Source organism: Chroicocephalus ridibundus, chromosome 2 (assembly GCF_963924245.1).
Source record: "Chroicocephalus ridibundus chromosome 2, bChrRid1.1, whole genome shotgun sequence".
NCBI classification, from domain to species: domain Eukaryota; kingdom Metazoa; phylum Chordata; class Aves; order Charadriiformes; family Laridae; genus Chroicocephalus; species Chroicocephalus ridibundus.
The window spans coordinates 48,388,840-48,415,452 of record NC_086285.1 but is presented as its reverse complement, the minus strand read 5'-3'; the positions used below and the strand labels follow the sequence as shown (position 1 = coordinate 48,415,452).

The window sequence follows — 26,613 nt, the reverse complement described above, 5'->3', positions numbered from 1 at the left end:
CTAAGAACCAATATCATTAAATAACACTGGACCATCAGAATAACTCCAACATTCTTAACTGCTTGTCACTAATAATCTAATAATAAATATGCTACTTTGGTTATTAAATTTGTTTTCGTTTATTTTTACAAATGGGAAGAACACTATCTCACACAATTGATTCTGATCCTAGAAGATTAATTTTAAGTGTTTTAAAAAAAAATAAGCACACAAAATTTTTAGTGTGGGATCTGCCTTAGTGACCGAAGAGCTAACCACTAACAATTACAGTACACTTGCACACACATTTCTTTTCAGTTCATATGATTATGGTGCCATCATGTGGTCACACTGTAAGGTTTCATGCTACCACACATTCACTACCCCGGGAACGCTTCTGCTGCTTTCCCATTTTGAAACACTTCTTTTTCTAAAAGCATCTTCTATCAAAGTGACTACTCCCAGTACAGGCAGCATCAATATTATGCAATCAGCAGCAAGCCTTGGAAAACAGTCACAAAGAATGGAGGTCCATTGAATGAGTGGGCATGGTCATCTTTTAATGATTCAGGAAGATGTAACAGTGTGATATGGGAGAAGGCAGGCTTATTTTCATTCCTGCACAAGTTTTGCATGCACTCATCTGGATTCCAGCCATCTGCTCTGGAAGGGGAGCATTTGATAGCTTCCTGTGCATAGCCTGGAAGTTACAAGAAAAAAATACATTCCCTACAGTATTTCCTTTGGAAAGGCAATAAGGATTGAAACTTGGATGGAAATGGGATGCTCACACTTCCAACCTCTCCCAGACCCTGTCAGCTGTGATACTCCCCGTATCACTCCCCAGCAGAAGCTGGCAGCACCAAATACCCCAAGCCGATTCCAAGTAAGCCCCCTTGATGGACTTCAGGGTTTTTTGGAGAGTAGGTGCCAGCTGCTTGGGGGGATGCCGGGACTAGGGAAACAGCTTTTTTTGCTGCTTCCTACGGCGGCAACAATTCCCAGAGCGCAGAGCAACCTCCTCCAGCTTCCCGCTCACTAAGGCCGGCTTGGGCACGCTGCTGCCTTCAACCCCGGCCGGCACTGGCCCACCACTGCCAGGGTGGGGGCCTAAAGCTGAGGGGACCCCACTGACACGCAACCAGGTGCCGCGGGGATACACCAGCGGGATGAGGAGGAGGAGGAGGCCGGACACTCCGGCCTGTTACTCACCACAGGCCACCACAGGCCACCCCCCCGCCCCGGCCTAGCAGCGCCTCCAACGGGCGGCACGCGACAGCCCGCGCCTCTGGCGGCGCGTGCGCCCTTCCTCGCTCTCTCAGGCCTCGCCCCCGCCCGCTGGAGGTCGCCCTCCCCTTGCGCCTGCGCAGTGCAGAGCGGCGCCGCTTTCCCGCCCGCTGTGGTGGCGCTGGGCGCCGGGTGAGGGGTCGGGATTGGGGCTGGGGTGACCGCAGGGGTCGGGGTGGCGGCAGCGTGGCGGGGTTCAACCGCCGGCGTCGAGTATCCGGTGCGTGCGCGGGAGCCCTGAGGTGGCAGCAGGGCCCCGGCGTGAGGAGGGGGGCCTGGGGGGAAGGGTGGGCCTGGCCTCTCCCGCCCCTCTCCGGCAGAGGTCGGGGCCGAGGTTGGGCGGTGTGGGGCAGGCCCGTGGGCCGGCGGGGACAGGGACAGGGACAGGGACAGGGACGAGGGGGGTTCCCCAGCCCCTGGGGGTGGGCGGTGCGCCCCGTCACGGCGCGGTTCCAGTGCTGACTGTGTTTTGCTTCTCAGTTAAAGGATGAAAGGTAGTAAGGAGCCGTTTTTTGTGAAATTCATAAAGTCTTCTGGGAACTCGGAGTATTTTTTTAAAGCTCTTGAGGTAAGTAGGTCTGATCACCTTTCTCAGGGAGCGTGGGGAATTATTAAATGATTTCTGTGGTTGACTTAGATGTAGCTTATATGTATACATCTGGAAATAAAGCTATTTCTCTAATAGAGGTGTTTAGTGTTTAATAAAGTCTGTTGAACAAGAACAACTTTATTGAATAAATTGATTCTTGAACAAGAAATAATTATAATTGCAAAACCTATTGACGTTTACTGAAGTGACATGTAGCTGGGAAGGTCTGGATGGTGGTCACTCATCTAAGCACTAACCAAACTTTAGGAAGGACACTGTGGATTGCTTTCCACCTTGAGAAGTTAGTGGGAACTAAAGGCACTGTGTGGCAGGATCAGGTCATGAAAGTTTTTATGATGAACGTTTAAGTCTGAGTATTGTGAAGACTTGGGGGAATGAGGAGGACAACCATGAGGTATTTTAGCCCGTTCATCTGCCATTGTACTCTTGCATGGTAGCTTTGTTATTAGCTGTTTCCGGTAGCTGTACTTGTGTAGTTTCCACAGGATTAACTGTTTGTTATTTGTTAAATAAATGTTGTTTTCTGTATTGTTTACCTGCAGTCTATAAAAGAATTTCAGTCGGAAGAACATCTCCAGATCCTTGAAGAAGAAACAGCACTCAACGTAAAAGAAAATGATAAATCACTTTACATTTGTGATCCTTTCAGAGGCGTTGTTTTCAATCATCTCAAAAAAGTATGCTACCCATCAACATACTTCTAGCTATATTCTTTTCTTGAAGTGCTCATGTCCATACTTACACTCTGTATGGTCTCTCTTTTTGCACTGAATATAGTAGTATGAAGTTTCCATAAAAAAAATCTTTAACTTCACTGCATCCTGTATTTAGCGAAGAAGATGACTAGTAAAGCATAAGGATTATTTTGAAGCAGGTGGAAAAATAAATAGTATGATCAGTTATGATTCTGATGGAGTTGCAAAGCTGGCTTTCACACTTTTTTGCTTCCTGAGTAACATGATTTTGTTTGACCTGCAAGGAATTGTCCAGCAGACAAAGACAGGCTTTCTGTGTAATTCTCTGGCGTGTTAGCTGTAGCATCTGCTGCTTTTACTGAGGCCAGAAAACCTGCAAGGGTTGTACTGAAAATCCACAGCTGAAAGTAAAAACAAAACTGTCAGCTACCTGGAGGTGCTAGAGGAGGGGGACAGATGGACAGAGGGACAGAAGCCCTGCCTTCCTCAGGATTCAGGGACAGGGAAAGTCTTCCTTATACCAGTGTACCATCTGCTAATTTTATTTGGGTTTTTTGTTTTATTTTATTGCAGCTTGGTTGTAGAATTGTTGGACCACAGGTAGTCCTGTACTGCATGCAGTCCCAGCGATGTGTCCCAAGAGCTGAGTATCCTGTGTACAATATGACCATGGCCGATGTAACAGTATCCTGTACCAGCCTTGAAAAAGATGTTAGGGTAATGCATTGTACATAATGGATTGTTTAGCTGATTATCATTGATGTTTGCTTCAGGTGGCTTATCGTTAAGGCAGCAGTCTAACTGTGCCTGTGTTTAGATATATCTAGTTCTTCTATAGACTATGTATAGTTTACGTAGAGAGTTGTATGGAGAAAGAGGGAGTCTTATATGTAGTATGTAAATGTGTATGTAGTGTATCTATGCATGCACATGTATATATTATATAAGCATATACATACATAAGATTTCAGCTATATTAATATGGGAGTAAATGTATGTTTTAGGGATTTTTTTATTAACTGATTAGATGGAACACATAGCTACAGACAACCTTCTTTGTTTCTGGTTACTCAAAACTACATGGTAAAAACTTAATATCCAGTCAGCTATGGTTTAAATTTATCTTAGAAGTTTACTTTTTTTTTATTCTGACTTCACTTTCTAATTTATACTACCTACAATACCAATTATCTGTAAAATTTTACTCATAGAGTATGGTTGTAGCTTTTTTATTAAGGATGCATATTATGTTCAGCTTATCATAAATGCAAATAAAATGGAAATTGTATTTGATGTTTTTGTGGCTTCCAGATATATCCAATTTGTATTTTTGAAGTTTTTTAGGAGAAACCATGGACAATTGAAATCCATGGTTTTGTTTTTTAAGGTGAACGTGAGTGCGACATGGCTTCTTTCTTGTTTCTTGATGATTTCCTATAAATTTTTTTCCCCCACCCAGGAAGAAGTTCATAAATACGTGGAGATGATGGGTGGACGTGTGTACAGAGACCTTAATATGTCAGTAACTCATCTTATAGCTGGAGAAGTTGGCAGCAAGAAATACTTAGTAGCTGCTTCTCTGAAAATACCTATTTTGCTTCCCTCTTGGGTTAAGACACTGTGGGATAAGTCTCAGCAAAGGTATAAAAAGAAACAAAACAAAACTGATGTTGTTTTGGGGACTGGTAATTCTTATGGTGATACAGACGACTTTCTTTTTCTGCTTAATTTTACTTGAAGAAAAAAATTATTTATTTATTTTTTTCTCTTTTGTTCCTTTAGCATAATGAGATACACTGATGTTAACGTGGAAGACTACGCTTGTCCTGTGTTCCTTGGCTGTACAATTTGCGTTACTGGCTTAAGTAGTTCAGACAGGAAAGAAGTCCAGCGCCTCACTGCTGAGCACGGTGGGCAGTATACAGGGCAGCTCAAGATGAATGAATGTACTCACCTCATAGTTCAAGAGCCAAAAGGTAGAACTTATAGAGTGAATATTATTGTCACTTCTTGAGTTGAAATAGTGTAAATATGCATAAGCATAAGAGTTTGAACTGTCTCTGTGCCTGCTTCATTGTTACTGCTACTGCTTTCATTTAGGGAATCACTGTTTATGGGAAGACTAACAGAGGGCACCCTTACTTTGCTCTAAAGGCATGAGAAAGAGCAAAAGTTGAAAAAATCACAGAGACCCAGATGGTATTTAAGAGAAGAAAAAGGGAGCATCCTAGAGGGAATAGAAGAATAAAGAAAACATAAGTTTTTTTGGGAGAGCTGGATAGGATTTAATTTATATTCTGATTGGAATTGGGTTGTGTGCTAATGTTTTTTAACTGGTCTATTCTTTGTGCCTTCTGAACTCCCTACTACGAAAAAATGAAGGCTTCCTTTCTTTCCTCTAGTGCCCAGTTTCCCTGCCTTTCCCTGTGGGGAAATATCCTGGGACTTTTTAGGCTTCTTTTTTTCCCCCCTGTGCCTGAAAAGTTTAAAGCCTTTTTTTTTTTTTTTTTTTTTTGCTTTAGTGCCCTGTCATACTCTTCATAATGTACCCATGAGCTAGCCATCAATGAGATTTTTTGCACTAACTGTATTTAGAGACTAAATAAGTAGCCTGTCAGAAGAGTTCAGGATAACATGACTTGCACGTTGAAATCAGTTATTTGAATTCTTAAATTTTCTTAATGTCGAGCCATCTTTCTGCGGTCACTGTTTAGCATTAGTCTTTCGGTGACTTGTGATTTTTATTTTGTTTACATTTGAAAGGACAGAAGTATGAATGTGCCAAAAAATGGAATGTGCACTGTGTGTCTGTGCAGTGGTTTTCTCACAGCATTGAGAAAGGCTTCTGTCAGGATGAGACAATATATAAAATAGAGGCTGCATCAAAACTGAGTAATACACCCACTACGTCAACACCTACGAATCATGGCAACAACCCTGATAGTAAGTAAGACCTTTTAAAATACGTTAAGGTAAGAAACATTTGTAGTAAGGAGGAAGAACTGTTTCAAATTCGTAGGGTGCTACTTGCTTTTGCAGTGGTGGTTTGACGGTTTGGGTTCTGATTCTACTTATGCTTAAAAGGCAACAGATCACTCTTACGCACGTTGAATATTCTAACGTGCAGATTTAAAACATGTGAATAATTGTTTAAAAAGTAAACTTGAATTAGGCGTATGATTGTCTGTATAAGAATCAGTAGTGTGCATGTCTAAGTCCTGAAAAAGTGTGACTGTTCATGCATTTGTAGTTTAAAACAAGTGTCTGTTATGAATTTAATCTTACAGCAGGGGAAAACAAATACTGATTTATTTTTTTTTAAATTATTTTTCTTCATATATTTATTTTTGTTTACTCTATGCTATTAAAAGAAGGAAAGTTAAAAGCATTTTGTAAACAAACATTGTAGCATGAAAGACACAGCCAGCTTTAAATGTGTCTTTCCGAATGCCTGTTACTGACTACTACTTCAGGAAATGACGGAATAGGAGCACTGTAACCCAACTGCACTAACTACCAACAGAGTACTGGGAATTCAGCTTAGGTATTTAACCTAGGTTATATTTACCTAGTATTTTTTATTCTTCAGACTTTACATTTCCTTCTAGCACAACAAAATCATATGTGGCAGTTTTGTATTTTGTTTAGTGAAGCAGCGGAGAGAGATGGGCCAAAACTAATGCATCTGTTTTCATTTTAATTTTATTTAAAGATCATACCCTTTCGGATGTCAGCCACATTTCCAATATCAATTTGAGTGGTGTTAATGAAACAGCGTGTAGTTCTGCTATGAGCAGCAGACTGGATCCTCTTCCTGATGAGCTGGAAAACTTGGATATAAGTTCTTTTCGAGCACCTGAAGATTTGTTAGATGGGTGTCGGGTAGGTTTAACAATGTATACTTTGAAATGTTTGGTCTTAACCCTCTGGAAGCAACCAGGTTGGTTGCCTGCTTGCAACAGGAAGCACTGGCAATTGCTGCTTGAGTAAATTGTTGTTTCATGGTCAGTAGCAAATGCCAAATTTATTTTGTGTCCACATGCTGTAATGTGCTTGTGCGTCTATGTATATACGTGTGTATGTGTATAATTGTATTAAATATGTAGTATAAATATAAAATTACATATTTATAGACATATATTTAAATACTATAGGTTCTGGAATTGGTGTGTGGTTTTGGGTGGGGTTGTTTTTGGCTGTATGACTTTGGCTGGGGGTTCATTCCATTAGTAAATATTGATGTTTTGCTAGATTAATTTGCAAAGATAAATTAATCCAGTTATAAATGCTTAAGTTTTTGCTGCTTCTCAGAAGCTGCACCACTAGCTCTGCACCACTAGAACACAGGTTCTACATCAGTCAGAACAAATTATACCAAAATATCCTACTTTGTTTTTTTTCTTCTTTTTTACTTTTTTCTTTTTTAAGCCTTTTTTTTTGTTGTTCTGCTCTTTTTCTAGATCTATCTGTGTGGCTTCAGTGGCAGGAAGTTGGACAAGATGAGAAGGCTTATTAATTGCGGCGGTGGTGTTCGATTTAATCAACTTAATGAAGATGTTACCCATGTCATTTTGGGGGAAAATAATGATGAGCTGAAACACTTTTTGAACAAGACAGCTCACAGGTTGTGATAACTGTATTGCTTAAGGTCTACTTCTGCCTTGTTTTCTTTCTCCTACCACCTTGTAAACAGGAAAACAAGTATTGATTTGGAGATCCTAAATAGTTTCTTGACTTAAATTAGAAGACTTACAGCCAGTATTCATAAGTACATCCTCATGTGCTCTTGAATACTGTAGTTCTTTGAGTAGCCATGAGTCACTTCAGTGAATAGGAAAACAAGTATTCTTCTTGGTGAAAAGAGGTGTTAACTTGCATTTGTTAATATATTGAGGAGGAAGGATTTGGCAGCAGTGGCAGATATAATTTACACTATAGAAAGTAAGTATGAAATTCTCTGTTCTGAGACTGAAAGAACTAAACAAAATCTTCAGGCTTGTAAAGTGCCCAAAGTTTGCTTAGTGTTGGAGTTGCAGAGTTCAGGTGTGTGTATATACTAGTATTTGCAGAGTGGGATGGAAGAATCACAGTTCGGAAACCTTCTGTAACGTATTTGTATAACGCTTTATTTTATAGGCCTCATGTCGTGACAGCAAAATGGTTGCTGGAGTCATTTAGCAAAGGTTATCTGCGTCCAGTGGAGCAATATATCCCTCTAAACTACCAGCTGCCAGAGAACCCAATTTTGGAACAACCTGGAATGAAGTCAATTCTTCCCAAAAATAACAGTCTCTTGAAGAAAGAAGCTGTGAATGTTATAAAGCACCAGAAAGCTGCTGACGATGACTTCCTCTCTCAATATATAAATAATGATTCTACATTAGGTATGTTCTAGGCTCAGCATACCACAGAAAGTTTAATTGCTCATAATTAGCATTTGAGCTTTGTGGCATTTGCTTATTAAAAAGCTAGCCACATCTTGCATGTTAACTTCTATATTGTGTTTTAGAAATCAAATTTAAACAGGCCTTATAGAGCAGTTCTTAATTAAAACCTGGCTGAAAACAGCAGAATACTGTAATTTCTTCATGAAACTGTTTTGAGTTGTCTTTGATGTTCTTGTCAGGCAATTGCTGTTGTTGGTTATTTTTTGGTGGGTTTTTTTTTTCCTTTCAGATGAAGTTGAAAAACTAACATCCGTAACCATCAGTGATGTTACTCACTTGACTGTTCAAGGAGAGAATCAATCTTCCATCTGTAATGGTTCTTTACGAGAGTCTTCTGCACTGTCTGAAGGAGGCTTATTTGTCAAAAAGAGATTTCTTCTTTTGGGTTTTAGTGAAGAGGACGAGTCCTGCATTACAGATATTATAGTGGAGAATGCTGGGAAAATTCTGCCACTGCAAAGCAGAACCATTGCAGACTATGCTGTGGTACCTTTATTGGGGTGCACAGTGAAGCCGACTGTTGGTGATGTTGTCACAAATACATGGCTGGTAAGGGAGTTAGACTTTCAGTTTCGTGAGTAAACAGGTATCTATATTAGAAATATGCCTTGTCAGACTGCAGGGATATCGGTGGCTTAAATGTGAGTAAGGTACTGAAAGATTAGCCTCATTTAATTTGAAATGTACTAAATGGGCTTTAAAGCCTGTGCGTCTGTAAGTTGTCTTTTATCTGTTTCGCTTAATTTTCTACGTGCTTGTTAAATAAGACTTTGTTGTCCTGACTCAAAGGCTTCTTATATGAGAGTCTGACAGCATTTTCTCTAAATAATGAATTGTAGAAGGAGCTAGTTGACTAATACTGATTTCGTTTGATATCTTTGTGTTTACTTGTCTCATGCTTTTTATAGCTTTTTTAGTTGTAGCAGAAGAGCAAACTACTTTAAGGGAGCCTTCAGAGTTGGAAGAGTAGTAACTGAAAGGTTCTGAATAATGCCTCAGTATGTCAAACCTGACAAAATTAAAATTATCTAGAAAAGAATATGTCTTATTCAATGGGAAATAATTTGTCTCATGTAATAATGGAAGCAGGATTGCTTGTTGTTGAATCCATAAATGCTATTGCACAGTTGCTGAAATATTGCTGACTTTGTTGCTATTTGGCTTGATTTAGATTTTTATCTCTTTCATCTTTTTTTAGATAACATGTGTGGAGCAGCAGCTCCTATTAAATCCACAGTCCAATCCGCTTTTCACACCAGTCCCAGTAATGGAAGGAGTTACCCCTCTGGAAGACTGTGTTCTTTCTTTTAGCCAGTTCACTGGTGCAGAGAGAGACTCCCTGGTTTATCTGGCAGGACTGCTAGGAGCCAGGTATGTCTCCTGTCACCATTTCTTCTTGTTCTTATGCAGGCAGTGTGATGAAATCCATTTATGCATTTCATTTCTTTTTTATTAGAATTAAAGCTCTTCTGGATTCTGTTCATTTATAAAACTTAATGCGGAAGCAATGAGACATTATTATATTATTCTTTTATTTTCCTTTCCTTTAGAGAAATTTACTCACATTCACACAGCCTAATTTCTACCAGAATACACTCACTCTCATACAATGACTGAGTCTCAGTAAATTTTTGCTCAAAAAACCTGGTTTTTCAGATGTGAGGTTTTCCGAGTTGTCCTTCAGTTGTCCAGGAGTGGACCATTGTTCCTCTTTTTCAGTACTGTCTGGTTCAGCCTTATAACCAGTGATAGTGCACCATTTCTTAGGAGCTGCAATGGTGAATTATTTGCTTCTAATTCATCAGGATCTTTGAAAAACATTAAGAAAAACATATTTAGTCATGAGGTGGCAAAATTGTATAGCTTAGAGTATCATTTGTAGTCTGTTTGAACTAAATTTTTTTCTGGTGAGTTCTCAGTCCTGTTGTCTTCTTGGAAAATTGGGTCCTTGATGATAAAAGAAAAACTAATATAAAGAAAACTATTGTGGATTTTGAAATAACGCTTGTTGCTTCCAGAAAGGAATCCTGCCTGTCCCATTAATCTTGCAGAAGAACATTAGGCCTCGTGTATGATTTGGAAATGGGATATGTGACAAAGTCTGGAGTATGAGAAATGTTAATGTTTTCAATACTGATAGAAGCAAAACATTGCTGTTTAATTATTATTTTTTTTCATGTAGGTTAGGCTGTCAAGTGCAAAGTGGATGGCCTTAGATAATTCTACTGGTTCATCTTCTGTTGCTTGAATGCATTTTGTAATAGTTTAAACGTGCCCCAGATTAATTATTTTTTTTAATGACTAAATGAATGTTTTATTAATCTAATTTTAGAGTCCAAGAATTCTTTGTGCGGAAAGCCAATGCAAAAAAGGGAATGTTTGCCAGTACTCATCTGGTGGTGAGAGAACCGGATGGTTCCAAGTATGAAGCTGCGAAGAAGTGGAATTTGCCCGCAGTCACTGTTGCTTGGCTTTTGCAGTCTGCAAGGACAGGAAAGAGAGCAGATGAAAGCAAGTTCTTGGTTGAAAATGCAGAGGCTGGAGGTTGGTTATTAGTAAGTTAGGGAATATGACTGTGTGATTATATTGTTTGTTCACACTGAGGAAGGCAGGTATGATGAATTTTTTTTTCCCCTAATACCTTCGAAGTATTAGAGATAGAGGATATTTTTCCAAGTATTTTTTTAATTTTTTGTTTTTCTTCTGGTATTGAGTTGTGTTTATAGAAGTGAAACTGTGTGTTTGCTGTAAGTCTCTTGGAGCTAGTGGAGTCTTGTGGTTATCAGTCATTTGGGAATCAAGCTCAGTGTCTCAGCATTGTCCTTTCTGACATATGCTGCTCTGTAGGTTGCATGAGAATTGATGTGAAATCCAGCTTAGAACTTTCATACTTGTTGATCTGCAATGATGTGATTCCCCTCTGCTCAGTCCTCTATGCCTACTTCATCTTCTGATGCTTCTCCTCCTTTTCCAGTTATTTCACACCTTTTATTTGGCAGTATTTCTTCTATATTAAGATGCAGACAACAGTGATTTAATACTGAATGTTAGCAAACCTGTTTTACCAGTACCATTGTGAATTAATTATATGGGTCACTAAGTCAGAGGACAAAAGGTATGTTGTTGGCATAGGCGTCTTATCTGTATATTATATTTTTAAGGAAAAGAAGTGGGTGCGCAGGGAAAATAAGCAGTGAAATGTAAAGGCAATTCTTGTACTAATATTTTTGAGCTGTAAAGATGATGAGTCATGCTTATCTAGAAGCGTTTATGATGGATAGGGGCTTATGATGGATAATGATAGGGGATTATGATGGATAAGGGCTTATTGCTGTCTAAATCTTGATCCTGTTGATCCAAAACTGTAAGGGACTGGAAGTGTACGTAGTGACCTGAAGAGGTGTGATTCAGTTATGAATACAAAAGAAACTTTGTTGCATGGAAAGTAAGGAGCCAGGGAGGAGTTACCTTTAATGTTGAAAGCGAAGGGTTTGTTGTGTATTACATTCTTTTTCTTGGATTTGTATTTTAATAGCTGTTGTACCACATATGTGAGCTATATGGATCTGTGTGGAACTGCAAACAGTGTGAGCAGGCCAGGCGTTGCTAGCTCTTTTTCAGACGCTTAGGGTCAAGCTCAGTACCAGTGTAATTCAAACTAAGTAGTTAACTGGAAGAGACACAAGATACTGGCTTTTAAAATATAATCGTCACTGTACAGCATTTATTGGGGGGGGATGTGAATTTTTTTTTGGGGAAAAGGAAGGTCAGATGAACTTTTAGTTGTTGTTCAAATAAAGGTGTATGTGAGATCTGTATTCAAAAGAAAAATCGGATTGCTTGTTTATATTTTCCTTCTTTCTTTTAAAGATGGGGAGAGTTGCATTACTCAGCTTAGCAAGACACCACCAACTGTTAAATCTCCTGATTCAGAGCAACCTACTTATCTCCTTGAAGCTGGAAAAAAGCCAGCTGTGACTCCTCTTGATATCAACAGGTTCCAGAGTAAAGCTTTCCAAGCTGTAATCTCTCATCATATTGGGACGAAGACAACTCCTCTTGTGCAAGGGGGGCTGCCACAAAAAGAGCCATCTTTACATCTTGATACACCATCAAAATTTCTTTCCAAAGACAAGTTATTCAAGCCTTCTTTTGATGTAAAGGTGATCATCTTTGCAAATTTTTGTCTGTAGAGCCATTAGGGTTAAAGATGAGCATAAACTTAAATACAGTACAGAAACCCGTGCTTACCCTTTCGTGTACTGTTAACATGCAGACTTTCTTTTTTGAATAAACCCAGGAAAACTGGCTCTGTTTGTTGATGTATATTTCTAGCTAATGACCTGTGGACTAAATTTATTGACTAGTAAATGCTGTAATGTCTTTAACAAAGCTCCTTTATGCTTATTGCATCACATGCTCATGTGTTCTGCGCCTCACACAGTACACAGTCTGTGTTCTTTACACTTAAGGCTGAGAAATGTAACGAGAAGGTTTATAATTGCTCCAGATAGAAACAAGTGTTTGCTTGTTTTTTCGATGAAATGCTACTTTAATGAGGTGTTTTAATGTAATAGCTGTATAGCAATTTCAAAACTGTTATTGCAAGTTGAAAAATGCATTGGAGTTTTGGGTTCATTGTCTCATTCTGAAGGCCACAAGAGGCTAGAAAAACTAGTCTTAGAACAAAGAAACTACTGACACTTATGAAGTATCTGTGCTGGAATAGCTCTGGAATGACTCAAGTGTGCTTTAGAAGGTTTGAGGTTTATTTTTCATTTTTGAGGCCTTATCTGAAAGATGAATGCACTGAATTCCTGCAAAGTTTGTTGGGTTTTTTGGGGGGTTATTTGTGGGTTGGTTTTCTTGTTGTGTTTTTTAACCCCTCTGCCTGCAATAGAACAAACATGTATTACAAAACCAGAAGAATCTATTGTTCTTTTTAGTTAGTTCTGCTTCGTGAAGAGAAGGCTCCAGGGAGACCTTATAGCGGCCTTCCAGTACCTAAAGGGGATCTACAAGAAAGATGGGGAAGGACTCTTTATCAGGGATTGTAGTGATAGGACAAGGGATAATATTTTTAAACTGAAAGAGGGTAGATTAGATTAGATATTAGGAAGAAATTCTTTATTCTGAGGGTGGTGAGACACTGGAACAGGTTGCCCAGAGAAGCTGTGGATGCCCCATCCCTGGAAGTGTTCAAGGCCAGGCTGGATGGGGCTTTGAGCAACCTGGTCTAGCAGAAGCTGTTCCTGCCCACGGGAAGGCGGTGGAGATGAGCTTTAAGGTCCCTTCCAACCCAGACGATTCTGTGATTCAATTTATACTCTGCTTTTTGAAATCCAGTAGTTTACCAGACTGATAAATTTTCGAAAGCAAGATGTTCTATATCAAAAATTTCTCTTTTTCAAAAAAGGGCAGGAGGAAACTTGGTGTTTTAAAGGTGCAGATAGAATCACATACTCATGCAACATGTAGGGGCAGGTATTAGTAAATTAAAGTAATTGTCTGGGGTTGGCTACTCGCTTTTCCATTGAAGGCAGTTTTCATTGATGTCAGTGAAAAGAGAGATTAATAACCTGTTCTTCCTTTTTTGCTTATTAAGACTTTAAGATTGGGATTGTCTTGTACTGCTTTTGTGCAATGGTACTACAGTTGCACTTCCTAGCTAGTAGTACACCATCCTAGTTTTGTTTGAAATCTTACTGCAAACTATATTTGTGAAACTTGCACTTGAGTGAGAATTTTGTAATGGGTTCATGAAAGTCAGTCCATTGCTTCTTTTTTTTGTAGGATGCTCTGGCAGCTTTGGAAACTCCAGGAGGTCCTGATCAAAAAAACAGGAAACTGAGCACACCTCTCTCTGAAGTCATCGGCAGAAATTTGAAATTGGCACTGGCAAACAGCACAAGGCATACAGTAGCTCTTAATGCCAGCCCTCAGTTGACCACTGCACATCCAGAAGTGGTAGGAAATTCTGATTCTAAGTTTCTGGAGCATAGGCTTAATTACGAAAATGCCATATCTTTCTTGATTTAAGTTACAAAGGAGTTTGTGAATTGTGCTATTTGAGTAGAAATCCATATGATTATGCATTCGTCAATGACAGTTAAAGGAAGGTAAGATAGAAGAGTTTCCTTCTGGGAGGCAAAGAATTTTAAAACCTTTTTCTACTGTCTGTACTACTATCTTGAATATTAAGCAGTTGCTAAGTAACATGGCATATAAATATGTACCAATTTAGTCTTTGTAGTATTGGGATGAGAGGATTTCATCACACTTAAGAAATTCCCAGGCTCCAGATGAGCAAGATTAAATATTTTGTCGTGGACTAAAGTTAGGAGTTCTTTAGTGCATGTGTCGTCTTTTCCTATCTTCCTCTGTAACGTACTGCTTTTCTGCTTTCTGGGAGGCACAAGGTGTGATCAGTTGCTTATTCCCTTATAAAGACACAGTATGTCATCATTTCTTGTAGTCATCTTGCCTCTTCAGTCTAATCCACCCTAGTGAGAGAAAACAGAAAAAGATGTAGGAGGAAAGGGAGCTTTTATGTATTGCTTGCCATTTTAGTACACTGTTTACTGTAGAGGAGAGGCAAGAAAGCTAATAGCCTTCAGCAAGGGAAGGTTGTCACTTCTTATTTTGTAGCTCCTTATTCTTATTTTTTCCACTCCAGTACAATGAAATACTTCTGTGGCATCAAGTTTGATAATTCCCTGATTGCAGTGTTCAGGAAGTGCTCAGTCTGTGATGGAAGGAGCAGAATATATTCCAGGCAGACTTGCTGAGAGTGAATCTTTTGTCTTTGGATTCCTAGTGCGTGGAATGGTAATAGTGCTGGGTTTTGACCATGGAGTCTGGGAGAAGCAAAAATAGAGAAAATGTGTTTACCTTAGTTTTGTTGTTACTGCATTTTTTACTGTATGCTTCACTAAATATTAAAGTATTTTTGTTACTGATACAGAAACCTTACAAACCTGACTCTCCTGTTTTTATCCCTGCAGCTTGAACAGGAAGAAGAGCCCAAGCCACTTGCCGATGTGGTTATATATGTTAGTAAAAAGCTTAGTAAGAAGCAAAGTGAACTGAATGCAGTAGCAGCTTCTCTCGGGGCAGATTACAGGTATGAACTGATTAAAAAGAGCTTCTAAGCTTCTGCACTGATATGATTCTTCACATTCTAACATGCTTTATCTGCGTGACCTTTTGCTATAGCTAAACGTTAGATTTCACCATCTTAAACAATTTCTATTGCAAAATAAGGCCATCTGCTTCTAATGTGAAATAAGGCCATCTTTCCCCAACGCATACGCAGTCTCTGTGTTCTTGATAAGTCTGTCTTGGAAAGACTGTTTGTCCTGAAGTCTTCCCAAACTGCACATTTTTTAAATTATTTTTTTCTCTTCTTTTTTTGAAGAAAACTATGAAACATGTTTAGCTTTTGCATGGTTTATAATTTGCTTTATAGTTTAGATTTTGAATCTGATCTGAATTTGTGTGTTTCTCCCTGGCTCAAAACTAATTATTTTACAGATTGTAAGCATGGCTAAGTTAGTGTGTTTAGAAAAGCTTAGGAAAAATAGGATGCCACGAAGAGAAACCACAAACTAAATTTTATGATTTAATACAGAATTCTGCTCCGTCTAAATCTGATTTATATATTTTGTTACTGACTTCTATAAGTGTTATCATTCACAGTGTGGACGAGGAAGTTGCCCTTATGTTTGGTAGTAGCTTAGAAATGATGAGGATAATTGCATTAGATAGCTAATACTATTTTTTATCATTTTAAATGTTAGAATCACGCATTTTGTTTTATTTTGAGCTTCCAGGATTAGTATTTAACTTGCAGCTCAATATGTCAACAAAAGAAAAAGCTCTCTCATGGTGGGTCTTTTCAGAAACTGATTTGAAACTCCACCTACTTAAATAAAAACAAGCCAAAAAAACTCAAGCGAAATGCCTCCTCTGTATCAGATTTAGTTTTGTTTACTTCAGGAATGCTTTCAAAAGACATGAAGTTATTCTGTCCTGGTACTGAGTGCTGTCATTTTTGATGGAGAAGGTGGGCTCGTTGCTTATTTAGGCATAGGCAAAGCAATATTTTAACATGAACAAGGGCTAGGACAATTTCTGAGCAGAATTTCTGTATTTTAGAAATATTGTATCTTCAAGTTGTATTTTGTTTTCTTTTCTAGATGGTGCTTTGATGAAACAGTAACACACTTCATCTACAAGGGAGGACAAAATGACAACAATAAGGAGTACAAATCCATTAAAGAATGCGGTATACATATTGTTTCAGAGCACTGGCTTTTAGAGGTATGAAGTTTGCTTTGTTCCCTTATTAAAAGTGAAGGGAAATATAGGCTTAAAAACAGTTCTATGGCAGTGGATTTTCTGCTTGCATTTATTCTCCATATATATAGGAACCGATGTTTTGCATCCTGCTTTGAATTTATAAATTGTGCGATCAGTTTTCACTGATGTATTCTTACCTTGTTCTCCATGAGGAGAAAAGAAACTGTCTTCTATCGACCATTTCTGCTACACATTTCTCAGAATGAGAGCTGCGTTTTTCTCTTCTGTAAAGTACTTCTTCTGGTGGTGTTCTCATTGTACTTTTCCTATGTTTAGATGTGGAATTTCTCTTTTATCTCAACCAGTTTCTCATCTTTCTTATGTTAACTGATGTTATTACAGAGTGCCCAAGAATATAAACGGCTTCCTGAATCTCTCTTTCCTCACACTTACAATCCCAAAATGAGCCTGGACATCAGTGCAGTGCAAGACGTCAGGCTCTCTTCCTCCAGTAAGCTTCCATCAACTGGAAAACCAGCAGAGGAAAACGAGGTATAACATGTGATAAGAATTCATGCTCTATGAGGTGATTTGGATTCAGTTAACTTAATTGTTGTATTAACATATTAATAAAAAATGTTGATGCTTATTCAGTGATGCCCTGAATCAGGTTTAGCTAGTAATTAATAGTAGCTGTTGCAGATGTTCCTTAAGTTTTTTCTGCGTATGTAATATTTCCATTCTAGGGCAGTATAGGGAAACACAGGCATTTCAGGATTAGAAGTGCTTTCCGAATTTGAAATGATGTGGGTCCAGTCTTTGCTTTCTCTTGTAGGTAACAAGATCCAAGGTGTGAACTTGCCTTAGTAGACATTTACAGTGCAAAATAGGTGTTGTCACTGGTGCTTCACTGTTTTACTGTCATTTCAGTGGCAGAAAGGTTAGATTTACTCTAAAGCAAGATGAATAATCATCAGAATTTATGCATGTGTTGAACATGGGTTAAAACCAAAAAATTTTGGTGTTTTAGATTATTCCGGTGGATGAAGATGGTGCTGAAGATGATGTAACTACTGACCAAATAAAGGAAATGGTTGCTGCAGGGGATGAACAAATCGTAACAAGTGAAGCCAAAGGAGGTAAATGTTTTCAAAATAATTGTGGAACATCAAACTATCAAAATGAGCCTTCTGCAGTTTCAGGTGATCAATGTTAAGATCTGGAAGCTTTAGGTACTATATTTAAGCTGCTGGATGAGAGGAAAGAGTTTTGCTCTCTATTTTAAAGACTTTGACAGCCCATAAGAAAATCATAATAATCTGTTGGAAATTACTTAATTGGCATTTCTTTGTTTTAAAACACTGACGTTCATCTTCAACATGACAAATCTCTGGTTTAGAGTATATCTTTTTTTTTATGTAAATAAATGTGTTACTGGAGAATTGTGGATATAAGTTAGATTGATGTGAGCAAATTCAGAAGTGAGCCAAATGGAGATTTCTCCTTGTGCCTAGGAATAGCTGACACAGGACATACATAGTTTCCCTAGATATTTTTCCCCCACATATCTTTTCCTCTCCTTAATGTCTTGTCTTTGTCCTGATGAGGGGGTGGCAGGGGGAAGTTGACTGGCATTTCATTTACTTTTCACTTGTTACAATATAACAGTCTTGATCTATGAGTTTTGTTCCTTCTCTTAAGTTTTAACGCAAGCACTAGAAATGAGGGAGAACTTCCAAAGGCAGCTGCAGGAGATCATGTCTGCCACATCATTAGTAAAACCACAAGGGCAAAGAGGATCCCTTTCAAGGAACAGTTCTGATGGTTTTCCAACCACTCCTGATAGCACACGGTCTGTGCGAAATGGCCGCAGCAGGGCATTGGAAGCTCTAAGGTATTGATTTGTGTTTCAAAGTATATTATTTTGTTCTCCCTGCGCATACTCAGACATTCATTGAAACATTAACAGGTCTCCAGGGTTTTCAGATGTATTGTCTTTCTCTACTGGTGTACTTAAGTTGCTTCTCTTGCAATTCAGAATCTTTAACTGGACATGCTAGATAAAGTCAGAATGTTATCTTAATCCATAGCGAGTATCTTGTTTTTCAAAAAAATCACAAAACAGTATGATTGCTTTTTAGTTTTGATTTGAATTGTGCCAACTGATTTCTTTCTCTTCAGATTGGTTAGTGTTCTTACCTTACAGATTTTTAAGAAAGCAATGCTGCATTTTTTCAGTACATAGGTCATATACAAGCAGTAGGTATTCCTGCAAAGTACCTCTGTGAATGTTTCTCCTCCTTTCTTTTTCTTTTCTCTCTAAGCATAGAATAGGATTTGAACTCTAACAATGCTGAGCTACAGTGAGAAAGTAATGGAAACCTTGCAGAATTATTCCTTTAGCGTGGTATTTATTTGCAAAGTAATAGGTTCAGTAAAGAGTAGCATACACTGATTTTTTAGAATAATTTATCAATATTGACACATACTAAAAATATCTCCTGCTGATATTTTTGTTGCCTGTTTTCAGCCATGCTGAGACTTAGACTTACGAAGCCAGGCTGCTGGGAGTTGCTTTTGTACTGAAATTTTCCCCTTTCCCAACTATGCTTTCTAATATGCTTTCTTGGACGCTACAGTTGATGTGATCATTAACACGTTGTCTTCTAGTATGGTAGTCTTCTGTAAAACAAATGAATATTTAAGGTATCTCTGCCTTTTTCCTTAGGCAATCCCGTCAGGCACTTGCAGATATAAACACAGAGCCATCCCAGAGTGAGCAGATCATCTGGGACGATCCTACTGCGCGGGAGGAGAGAGCAAGACTTGTCAGCAACTTCCAGTGGCCTAATAGTCCTTCCCAGTACACTGAGCACGGTCAGAGTAACGCCAATAAGAACATGGATGAATCTGCCTTCAAAGGATCTTTAGCTGATGCAGAGGTTGCTGCTATAGGTAAAACCAGAAATACAATATCCTCGTTCTTTGCTACAGCATCCATTTAATCTCTAGGACTTTTAAAATACAGTATTACTTGAATTCTACTGAAAAAAAAAAAGTGAGCATTGTTGGCATTTTTTGAATGCCAAAAAGTACAAGTTTACATCTTTGAGCTCCATTATGTGTTGCTGTTTTTTAAAAATAAGCTTTCCTATTCATTTGGCATTTGTGGTCAAACACCAAGGTGCAGTGTTCGTCTAAAAATAGTCTGCATCAGCTTTAGGAAGTCTTCCAAATTTTTTTCGGAACCACAACTGGTTTCCAGGTAACAATTCAGGTAGACGTAGTGGAATTCAAATGGGAATACCAGTAGCAAAATCTTTCTAATTGTAGTGGAAGCATTCATTGGTGAAAAGTGGAGATACAGGAAGAAAAGCCATGAGCCCAAAAAACAGATGTCAGAGCTGCCCATGGGCATGCTTAGGATTCAGTGAAGATACTGTATTTATTTTCCCTGTCCTTTTTGAAGTCTTTAGTCTACTGCTAGGACTAAGGAAGCAATGTACTTACCTTTTTCCATCTGTATTGCGTTCTTCACATTCCTGCCTCCTGAGAGATAGTGGAATCCTTTATTTCTCTCTCCCTGCTGCCTCCCTCTTGCCCACAACTCCTTCCATCAATCTACTTACAGAGTTTCTGCTTGCAGCAACAATCTTCCTGGAAACTGACCCTGTCCTAGAAGAGGTTGAAGAAAATTAGCTAAATGCATTCAATTGATTTTTGGTTCAACTGAATCAGTGCAGTTTAGCTAAAGAAATTAGGCTATTTGAGGTTTTTGGCTTTTTCAAAGCAAGGCATCCAGGGACATTAGTCTGCGATATTGCAGTTGGTGGTTTGTGGTATAAGGAAGAGTATCTTTATGAAAGGCAATGGTGAAATTTAACTGTATGTGTGTTGTAGCAGCAGTTGTGTTTTATCCTTTTAGGATAGCTACATTTTTTTAATTTATTTTATTTTATTTTTTACTTTATCCATAATTATATTCAGTCAAAAGACAAGTCATGCAACAATGCCTTACTTTCACAGCTGTTCCTGAGGCTGGGGATGGAGATTTGATTGAAGGTCTAAAGAATCCTGTATGTAGAGATCCTGAAACACCGATTAAAGATCACTTGATCCCCACTCCGCAGGCCCCCAGCATTGCTTTCCCGCTGGCTAACCCTCCTGTGGCACCACAGCCCAAAGAAAAGGTTTGTCATATGAAGAAATATTTATGATGATTTATGTTCTGAGAGATGTGGTGACAGTTTAAGAAGTTTTGAACTTGATGGTAATTATAAAATAGGTGAATAGCTGCATTTAAAATCCTGAAGTGGATTGCTTTTTGTGCAGTTCTAGTTTTCTTCCCCCTTTTTTAAGCTTTTGAACAAATGAATGTTTGCTCAAGTAAATAAAGCTTGTTTGTTCAGACAAATAAAGCTTTTTGTCCTGTTAGTTCCTGCTGGAAAGCTGAGGTAGACTTTGGAGTGGAGAGTTACTATGTGTATTGCTTGGAACTCCTACAGCCGTGTTAGGATGATGGAAAAAAGGTTAGGCCTTTGTTTCCTTGGCGATATCTGGAATTTATGTTTAGGTCAAACAGAAAATTATTTTTCTGCCAAAAACCTGGTTTAAAGTTCTGCTATTTTATAGTGAACTTGGAAGGGGCTAGGAAAGTGAGCTTATTCTTTGGCCCGCAGCGTATCACTTGATGCTCAAACTTTCAGCAGCTATGTGGCTTCAGAGGCATAATGTGTCATGTTAGTACATAAGCTGTGGTGGAAATGCATAGAGGCCCTCAAAGTTATAGAAAGTCTGAATGAATGAGGCGGTGTGATAGATGGATGATGATTTCTTCATGTGTTCAACTTAGCATTCAGTGGATATGAATGAAGGATTCGTTTTTATGACAGGTTGGTTCAGTTGTGCCCTGAAGAAAGGGGGAACCAAGAGGATGTTAAGCAGGAGCCTAACATTGATTTGATAAGATCCAACCTTTTTGTCAAGTGATTGACAGGTTTGGTTCTGCTTTTCCTGGCTAAAAGAAAACTTAATATAAAAATAACCCAGAATGTTTGGCAGAGAAGTAGTCAGCTGTCAACCTAATGTTTCTGTCTTATTTTCAAAATCTGTTACTGTATTTCCAGGCTGTTACAGAAGATGAGAAGGCTGATGAAGAACCAGAAAAACACCGTAAATTTCAGCTGTCTTCTCTTAATCCTCCAGAAAGATTTGATTACTGCCATCTGATTGAGGAATTAGGTATCAGATATTTGTGAAATGCAAAGAATAGTATGTTGTCTGTATGTGTTTGGTCAGCTGTGGCTCATTGGGGAAGAGAAAGGGCTTCTGTTAATGACTCGTCAGATTTGAGGTCTCAGATTTATGGCTTTGTGTGCTTGTGAGTGATTCTTTGAATTTATTATTATTATGTGAGCAATCAGCTTTGCCATGAAACAGCAATGGTTTTGTCTTCTATCTGTCTCCACAACAACCTCATTCTTTACTGTTGAGATCTGCTGTCTTCTGGTGTGTGTCTCATTCCTGTCTGTGTTACACTGGCACTTTATTTTTATCAGAGAACTAGTCTTTCCTGACTGCTTCTCCTTCCTTGCCAGCTTCAGCCCTTGTCACTTCAATGATAAAACTTTCAGTGTAAATTTGAGTTAAGTGTATTTTTGTAACTGAATTCAAATAATTCTAACTTTGAGTTGATCCTTTCTGTGGTACAGCATGACCCTTAAATAATTTGAGTCAAATTCATTCCTTGATTCAAGGTGGAATAGTACTTGAGAAACAGTGCTTTGACCCAAGTTGCACGCACATTGTTGTGGGACATCCTCTTCGAAATGAAAAGTTCTTGGCTTCGATGGCAGCTGGAAAGTGGGTGCTTCATCGTTCCTACCTGGAGGCATGTAGAGGAGCTGGCTGCTTTGTTCAGGCATGTGACATTATTATTGAGAAATGAGTATGTTGTACCTTTTCATATTTCTTTTTATTTTGCACTACTGGGAAAGGATTTCACTTCTCAAAAGCAATTAGCAGTTTGGGGTGTCTCAGCCTTGCAAGTTCTGGAGGATCCAAAGTCTGAGAAATTTTTGGCAAACTTTTCTCTGAAAACTAGTCCTGGACCAAACTCCTGGTATAGGACAAATAAAATACCTATATTTTTACAGTTCTGAAAATTGAAGCTTGAGTACCTTTTGGTAAATTCTTACTGGTATCAGCTAAAGTTATGTGAATCTTGTTACACTAGGGTTTAAGTCCTGATCCTTTCAATAAATAGACATAATAGTTTTAAGTGATCCAACTCTGTAACCATGTACATAAACATTTTTGAACGCTCTCTTCAAACTCCTCACTTCCCTAACTGTTATTTCACACTTCTCCTGGGTCTAGCAGTTCTTTTACATTGACAGGGCTAACTGTAAAATAATGCCTGTAAACTGGTTTGTATCTTCATGCATCAGACCCAGCTTTCATTGTTTTGGAAGACACTGCAGAAATGTAGAGTCAATGGTGTCCAGAGTAGTGAGTTGCTTTGCCCTGGTCTTGAATTCCATTGCAAGAGGAATCTGTTTGTCACATGAAGTCACATTGTAGACAGAAATGATGAGTTGATTTAGATACATATGTGCAATTAAGAGCCATATTTCCAATTTTAACTAGAGCTGTTTTGGCCAGATAAAATCAATGTATAAAGCTAGAGTAGCTGGGACTTGTTCTTGGTGTGGGTTTTTTTATTTAATTTTCTGCTGGTAACATTGGCAGGACTCTGCATTGTAATTCAAGCTTATGACTGTTCTAGGAAGAAGATTATGAGTGGGGAAGTAATTCCATACTTAATGTTTTGCCTGGAATCAACGTAAACCAGAAGAAACTAGCACTCGCAGCCATGAGGTGGAGGAAAAAAATTCATAAAGGGAGGCAAGAAACTGGTACTGTTGAGGTATTCATATACTCATGCAAGCTGTACAGTGTGGGTGGACAGGACAGGGATTGTCAACCAAGAAACTTAGCTGGCAGGGAAAGGTAATCTGCCTTGTTATTAAGAACAAAATGGCTTAGCTGGATATATTCTAGCTAAGTAATTTTGTTTAAAAAAAACAAAACAAAAAAAAAAAAACAAAAAAAAAAAACAAAACTAAAAAAAATGTAGTGCTTGCAAACTAGAAGTCTTAATTTCCTCCTGAACCACTGTTCATTTTTGGCAAAGCTGGAATGTGGCTGCATAGGTATGTAAATGTCCTTTGACCACGAAGGTGATGTTTACACTTCAGATCTCTGATGGCGGTGCTAACCTAACTCAGTGTCACTGGGAAACCACAATTTGTACTGGCAGTAACAGGTACAAATCCTGTGCTGTGTAGTATAGATGAATACAGCTCTCTGGACAGCATTTTTATGGCTCTAGCAGTGAGCACACTGTTGTGCTTCAAACATGGCACAAGTTTGCACCTTTCCTAAAGCACCTTCCGTGATTTTTATGGTACAAGTTCCATAGTTTTTCAGTGAGATTTTTGAAAGTGGGAATTGGGTACCCCAAAGCCTCTCTCTCAAATCAGGTGTTGCAGTTGAGTATTCATTGAAAAGTGGAAATACCGCTGCTGTTTCAGTTGCATCGGGATAAATCTTGATTTGCACGTATTTTACAGTAGCCTTTTTAAATGAATGCTCGTAACAAATCCTCTGTACCCCTTGCCTCCTTGGAAACCAGAGTGAGTGCTTGTAGGAGGCAACCAGTTGGCTCTAGGTGCTGTTACTGTAACTAAGTAGATAATGTAGTGCATGGGGTGGGGGGGAAATGTTTCCAAGCAACTATCTTTCTTAAGATACATTTCTGTAGATGAGTGTCTGGTGTTCTGGAAAAAAAATAGCCAAGAGTCTTTTCATAGATCAGGTTGCCCATCTCTCTGTGCAGGTGAAAGGGCTTGGTGGCAAGCTGCCTTGTCTGTATGATGTTGGCCCAATACTTGTACGTTATGCGGGGTTTATTCTGCCATTTACACTTAAAGACGACACTAGGTGATAAAAAGTATTCATCTGGAGGATATTCACGGAAGGGGCAACTTATAGATCCAGTAAGTGTTTGTACTTTTTTAATACCAATGTATTTTTGACTAAATTGAATCTTTTATCTAGGGAGCTTTCAGTGGCTGGAAAGTGATCCTAAATGTTGACCAAACCAAGGAAGCAGGATTCAGGCGCCTTCTTCAGTCAGGAGGAGCAAAAGTATGTAGCTTTTTGAAAAATAATTAAATACGTGTATGTGGTTTTGTTGGTGTTTTTTTTTTTCCCTGTTAAACTGTGCTGGGGATTTTCCATGTGAGTAAAAGGTCTTAACCAACAAAATTACTTACACAGGAGAGCTGAGTCATGGTCAAAGGGTGGGAAGAAAAAGCTATGTCATCATCAGGCAGGGCAACTTGTCTGAGGTCACACAAGTCAGTGGTGCTGGTGGGAATTGAGGTCGGAATTTCTGTGCCCTGCTCTGATGAGAAGGATCACCCTTCCTGAAATGTACATGATGGTACAGAATGCAGCTGTAAATGGTATTCTGTTTCACATTAGTTTGCTAGTGAATGAGTTAATTATAGATCACGAACTGCATTTGTCTTGTGGAGGAAATGCAAAAGTAAACTCGTTCTTGTCTGTCATGTTTTAATCTGTAGGTGTTTTCTGGTCATTCTGTGTCTCTCTTTAAAGAAGCGACTCATCTCTTTGCTGACTTCAGTAAGCTGAAGCCAGATGACGCCCGGGTTAACGTAGCAGAGGCGGCAGCCCAAGGAGTGAACTGCCTGAAACCGGAGTACATCGCTGACTACCTCATCCAGGTGTGCACGCCCACGGAGGGTCTCAGGAATGCTCTTCGCCCGCCCAACAGGCGGATGGGGCAACCCCAGCCACCTGAAGCCTCTGGAAGGGACTGCTGCTGTGCTGGTCGCGTGCCTCCTTTGCCAGCAATTGTGGCTGCAAGTGCCTGATGCTGAGTATTTCGATCTGTGGCCTCACACTTTAATTGCTATAACATGACTTGTTCTAGTGCTGGCAGTGGGATCTGCGGAAGGGTAGGGAGCTTGCAAAACATTCAAAATATAGGTGTGCAATGTTCATTTTGTTATTTTGAATTTTAGAAAATTAATGAGCTGTTTCTTTCTTCTCAACTTTAGCTTCTTGAGCTAAACAAAGACTTGAGCTCAACCACTTTTTTTTTTTTTTTTTTTTTTCTTCCTCTATTGAAGGATCCACCTCCCCCAATGGAGTCTTACTGCCTGCCGGAAGCTGTGTCTTACCTTCAGAATAACACAGAACTCGGAACTGGATTATCCCAGAAAAGAAAAGCACTGGGAGAAATGACCAAAGTCAAGCGATCCAGAATACACTGAGGAAATTCTGTGCTTTTAACTTGTACATTTTAAAATTCATATTTATATTTTTTTCATTCTTACCACAAAAATTAAAAGCTTTTGAGTTTCACTTCTAATTTGTCCTGAGATTAAAATAAGTTTACAGTAATGTTCATAGGAAAGATTGCTTTGGTTACCAGTAGCATCTAAAAATAGGCAAGAACTCATCCGAAAAATACTTTGTCTCCAAAATGTCCTAACTATCCTACTAGTGATTTTGTTTAGGGACACCGTTGGATAATAATAATTAAGAGATGCTTTGTGACATGCTTCTCACATCTTTTATCTGTGTGTTGTGGGGAAAATACCGGTTGATAACAATTACGTTGCATTTCCCACACAGTAATAGACTTAGGTTTTACATGAATTTTTCCTCTTTTGGTATTTTCTATTGGAGGGGAAAAGGGAAACTGGACAAAAACAACTGGTTTGTAGATTTTTGTACTAATAGAGGGTGCAATAAATTATTTCTGTAAAACAGAGGGGCTGTTGAGGTGCTGCCATTCTGAACGCTGATGAATCTGTTCAGCAAACATAGAACCAACTCTGACCATGCTCCCTCTTTGAGCCTGCGACAGGAACCGGAGGCGAACGAAGACGATAGTTTCCAGCAGCTGGAAATGTTCTTAGTCAGACAACCACACTATCTGACAAACTGTTCAACCTTTTAGTGACTATGGGGTCTGTGTGTCTCTTTACTGACCTTGCTGCATGTGAGGTGCACTGTGTTAGTCTGGTAAAAGTGTGGGCGCTTAGGAAATCTGAAGAGCTGTATTTAAGCAGCTGGAATTACTGCAGCTGGTTTGAACAGAAAAGCACAACATCCAGTTGCGCAGGGCCAGTAGAATTGTCTGGGGAAATACATGTAACATCTTTAATTCTATTTAATCTACCTCTATTGTTTTGAG

At 38.9% G+C, this 26,613-nt stretch overlaps 1 protein-coding gene across 2 annotated transcripts; it reads left to right on the top strand.

Moving 5' to 3' along the window:
* Positions 1-1,329: 1,329 nt before the first annotated feature.
* On the top strand, positions 1,330-26,545 carry TOPBP1 (DNA topoisomerase II binding protein 1). 2 transcript variants are annotated; one of them, XM_063325328.1, is made up of 28 exons: positions 1,330-1,398; positions 1,747-1,834; positions 2,419-2,553; positions 3,145-3,288; positions 4,031-4,212; positions 4,354-4,547; positions 5,335-5,514; positions 6,284-6,453; positions 7,032-7,195; positions 7,708-7,955; positions 8,248-8,567; positions 9,217-9,389; positions 10,351-10,562; positions 11,889-12,181; positions 13,812-13,985; positions 15,023-15,141; positions 16,217-16,340; positions 16,722-16,871; positions 17,350-17,458; positions 18,021-18,213; positions 19,048-19,274; positions 20,346-20,509; positions 21,446-21,560; positions 22,076-22,239; positions 23,107-23,247; positions 24,441-24,530; positions 24,971-25,132; positions 25,541-26,545. In XM_063325328.1, the coding sequence occupies exons 2-28, from the start codon at positions 1,754-1,756 to the stop codon at positions 25,682-25,684; spliced, it is 4,572 nt and encodes a 1,523-aa protein (XP_063181398.1). In that variant the 5' UTR covers positions 1,330-1,398; positions 1,747-1,753; the 3' UTR covers positions 25,685-26,545. The 2 variants fall into 2 exon arrangements, with proteins under 2 accessions (XP_063181398.1, XP_063181399.1); XM_063325329.1 differs by lacking the exon at positions 1,330-1,398 and adding an exon at positions 1,442-1,486.
* Positions 26,546-26,613: the final 68 nt, after the last annotated feature.

Excerpts from the sequence above, each read along its gene's own strand:
- TOPBP1 (XM_063325328.1), top strand. The coding sequence starts at position 1,754 with ATGAAAGGTAGTAAGGAGCCGTTTTTTGTGAAATTCATAAAGTCTTCT. Across the intron at positions 22,240-23,106 it reads GAGCTGGCTGCTTTGTTCAG|GAAGAAGATTATGAGTGGGG; the intron begins GCATGTGACATT and ends TGACTGTTCTAG. Across the intron at positions 23,248-24,440 it reads AAGAAACTGGTACTGTTGAG|GGAGCTTTCAGTGGCTGGAA; the intron begins GTATTCATATAC and ends TCTTTTATCTAG.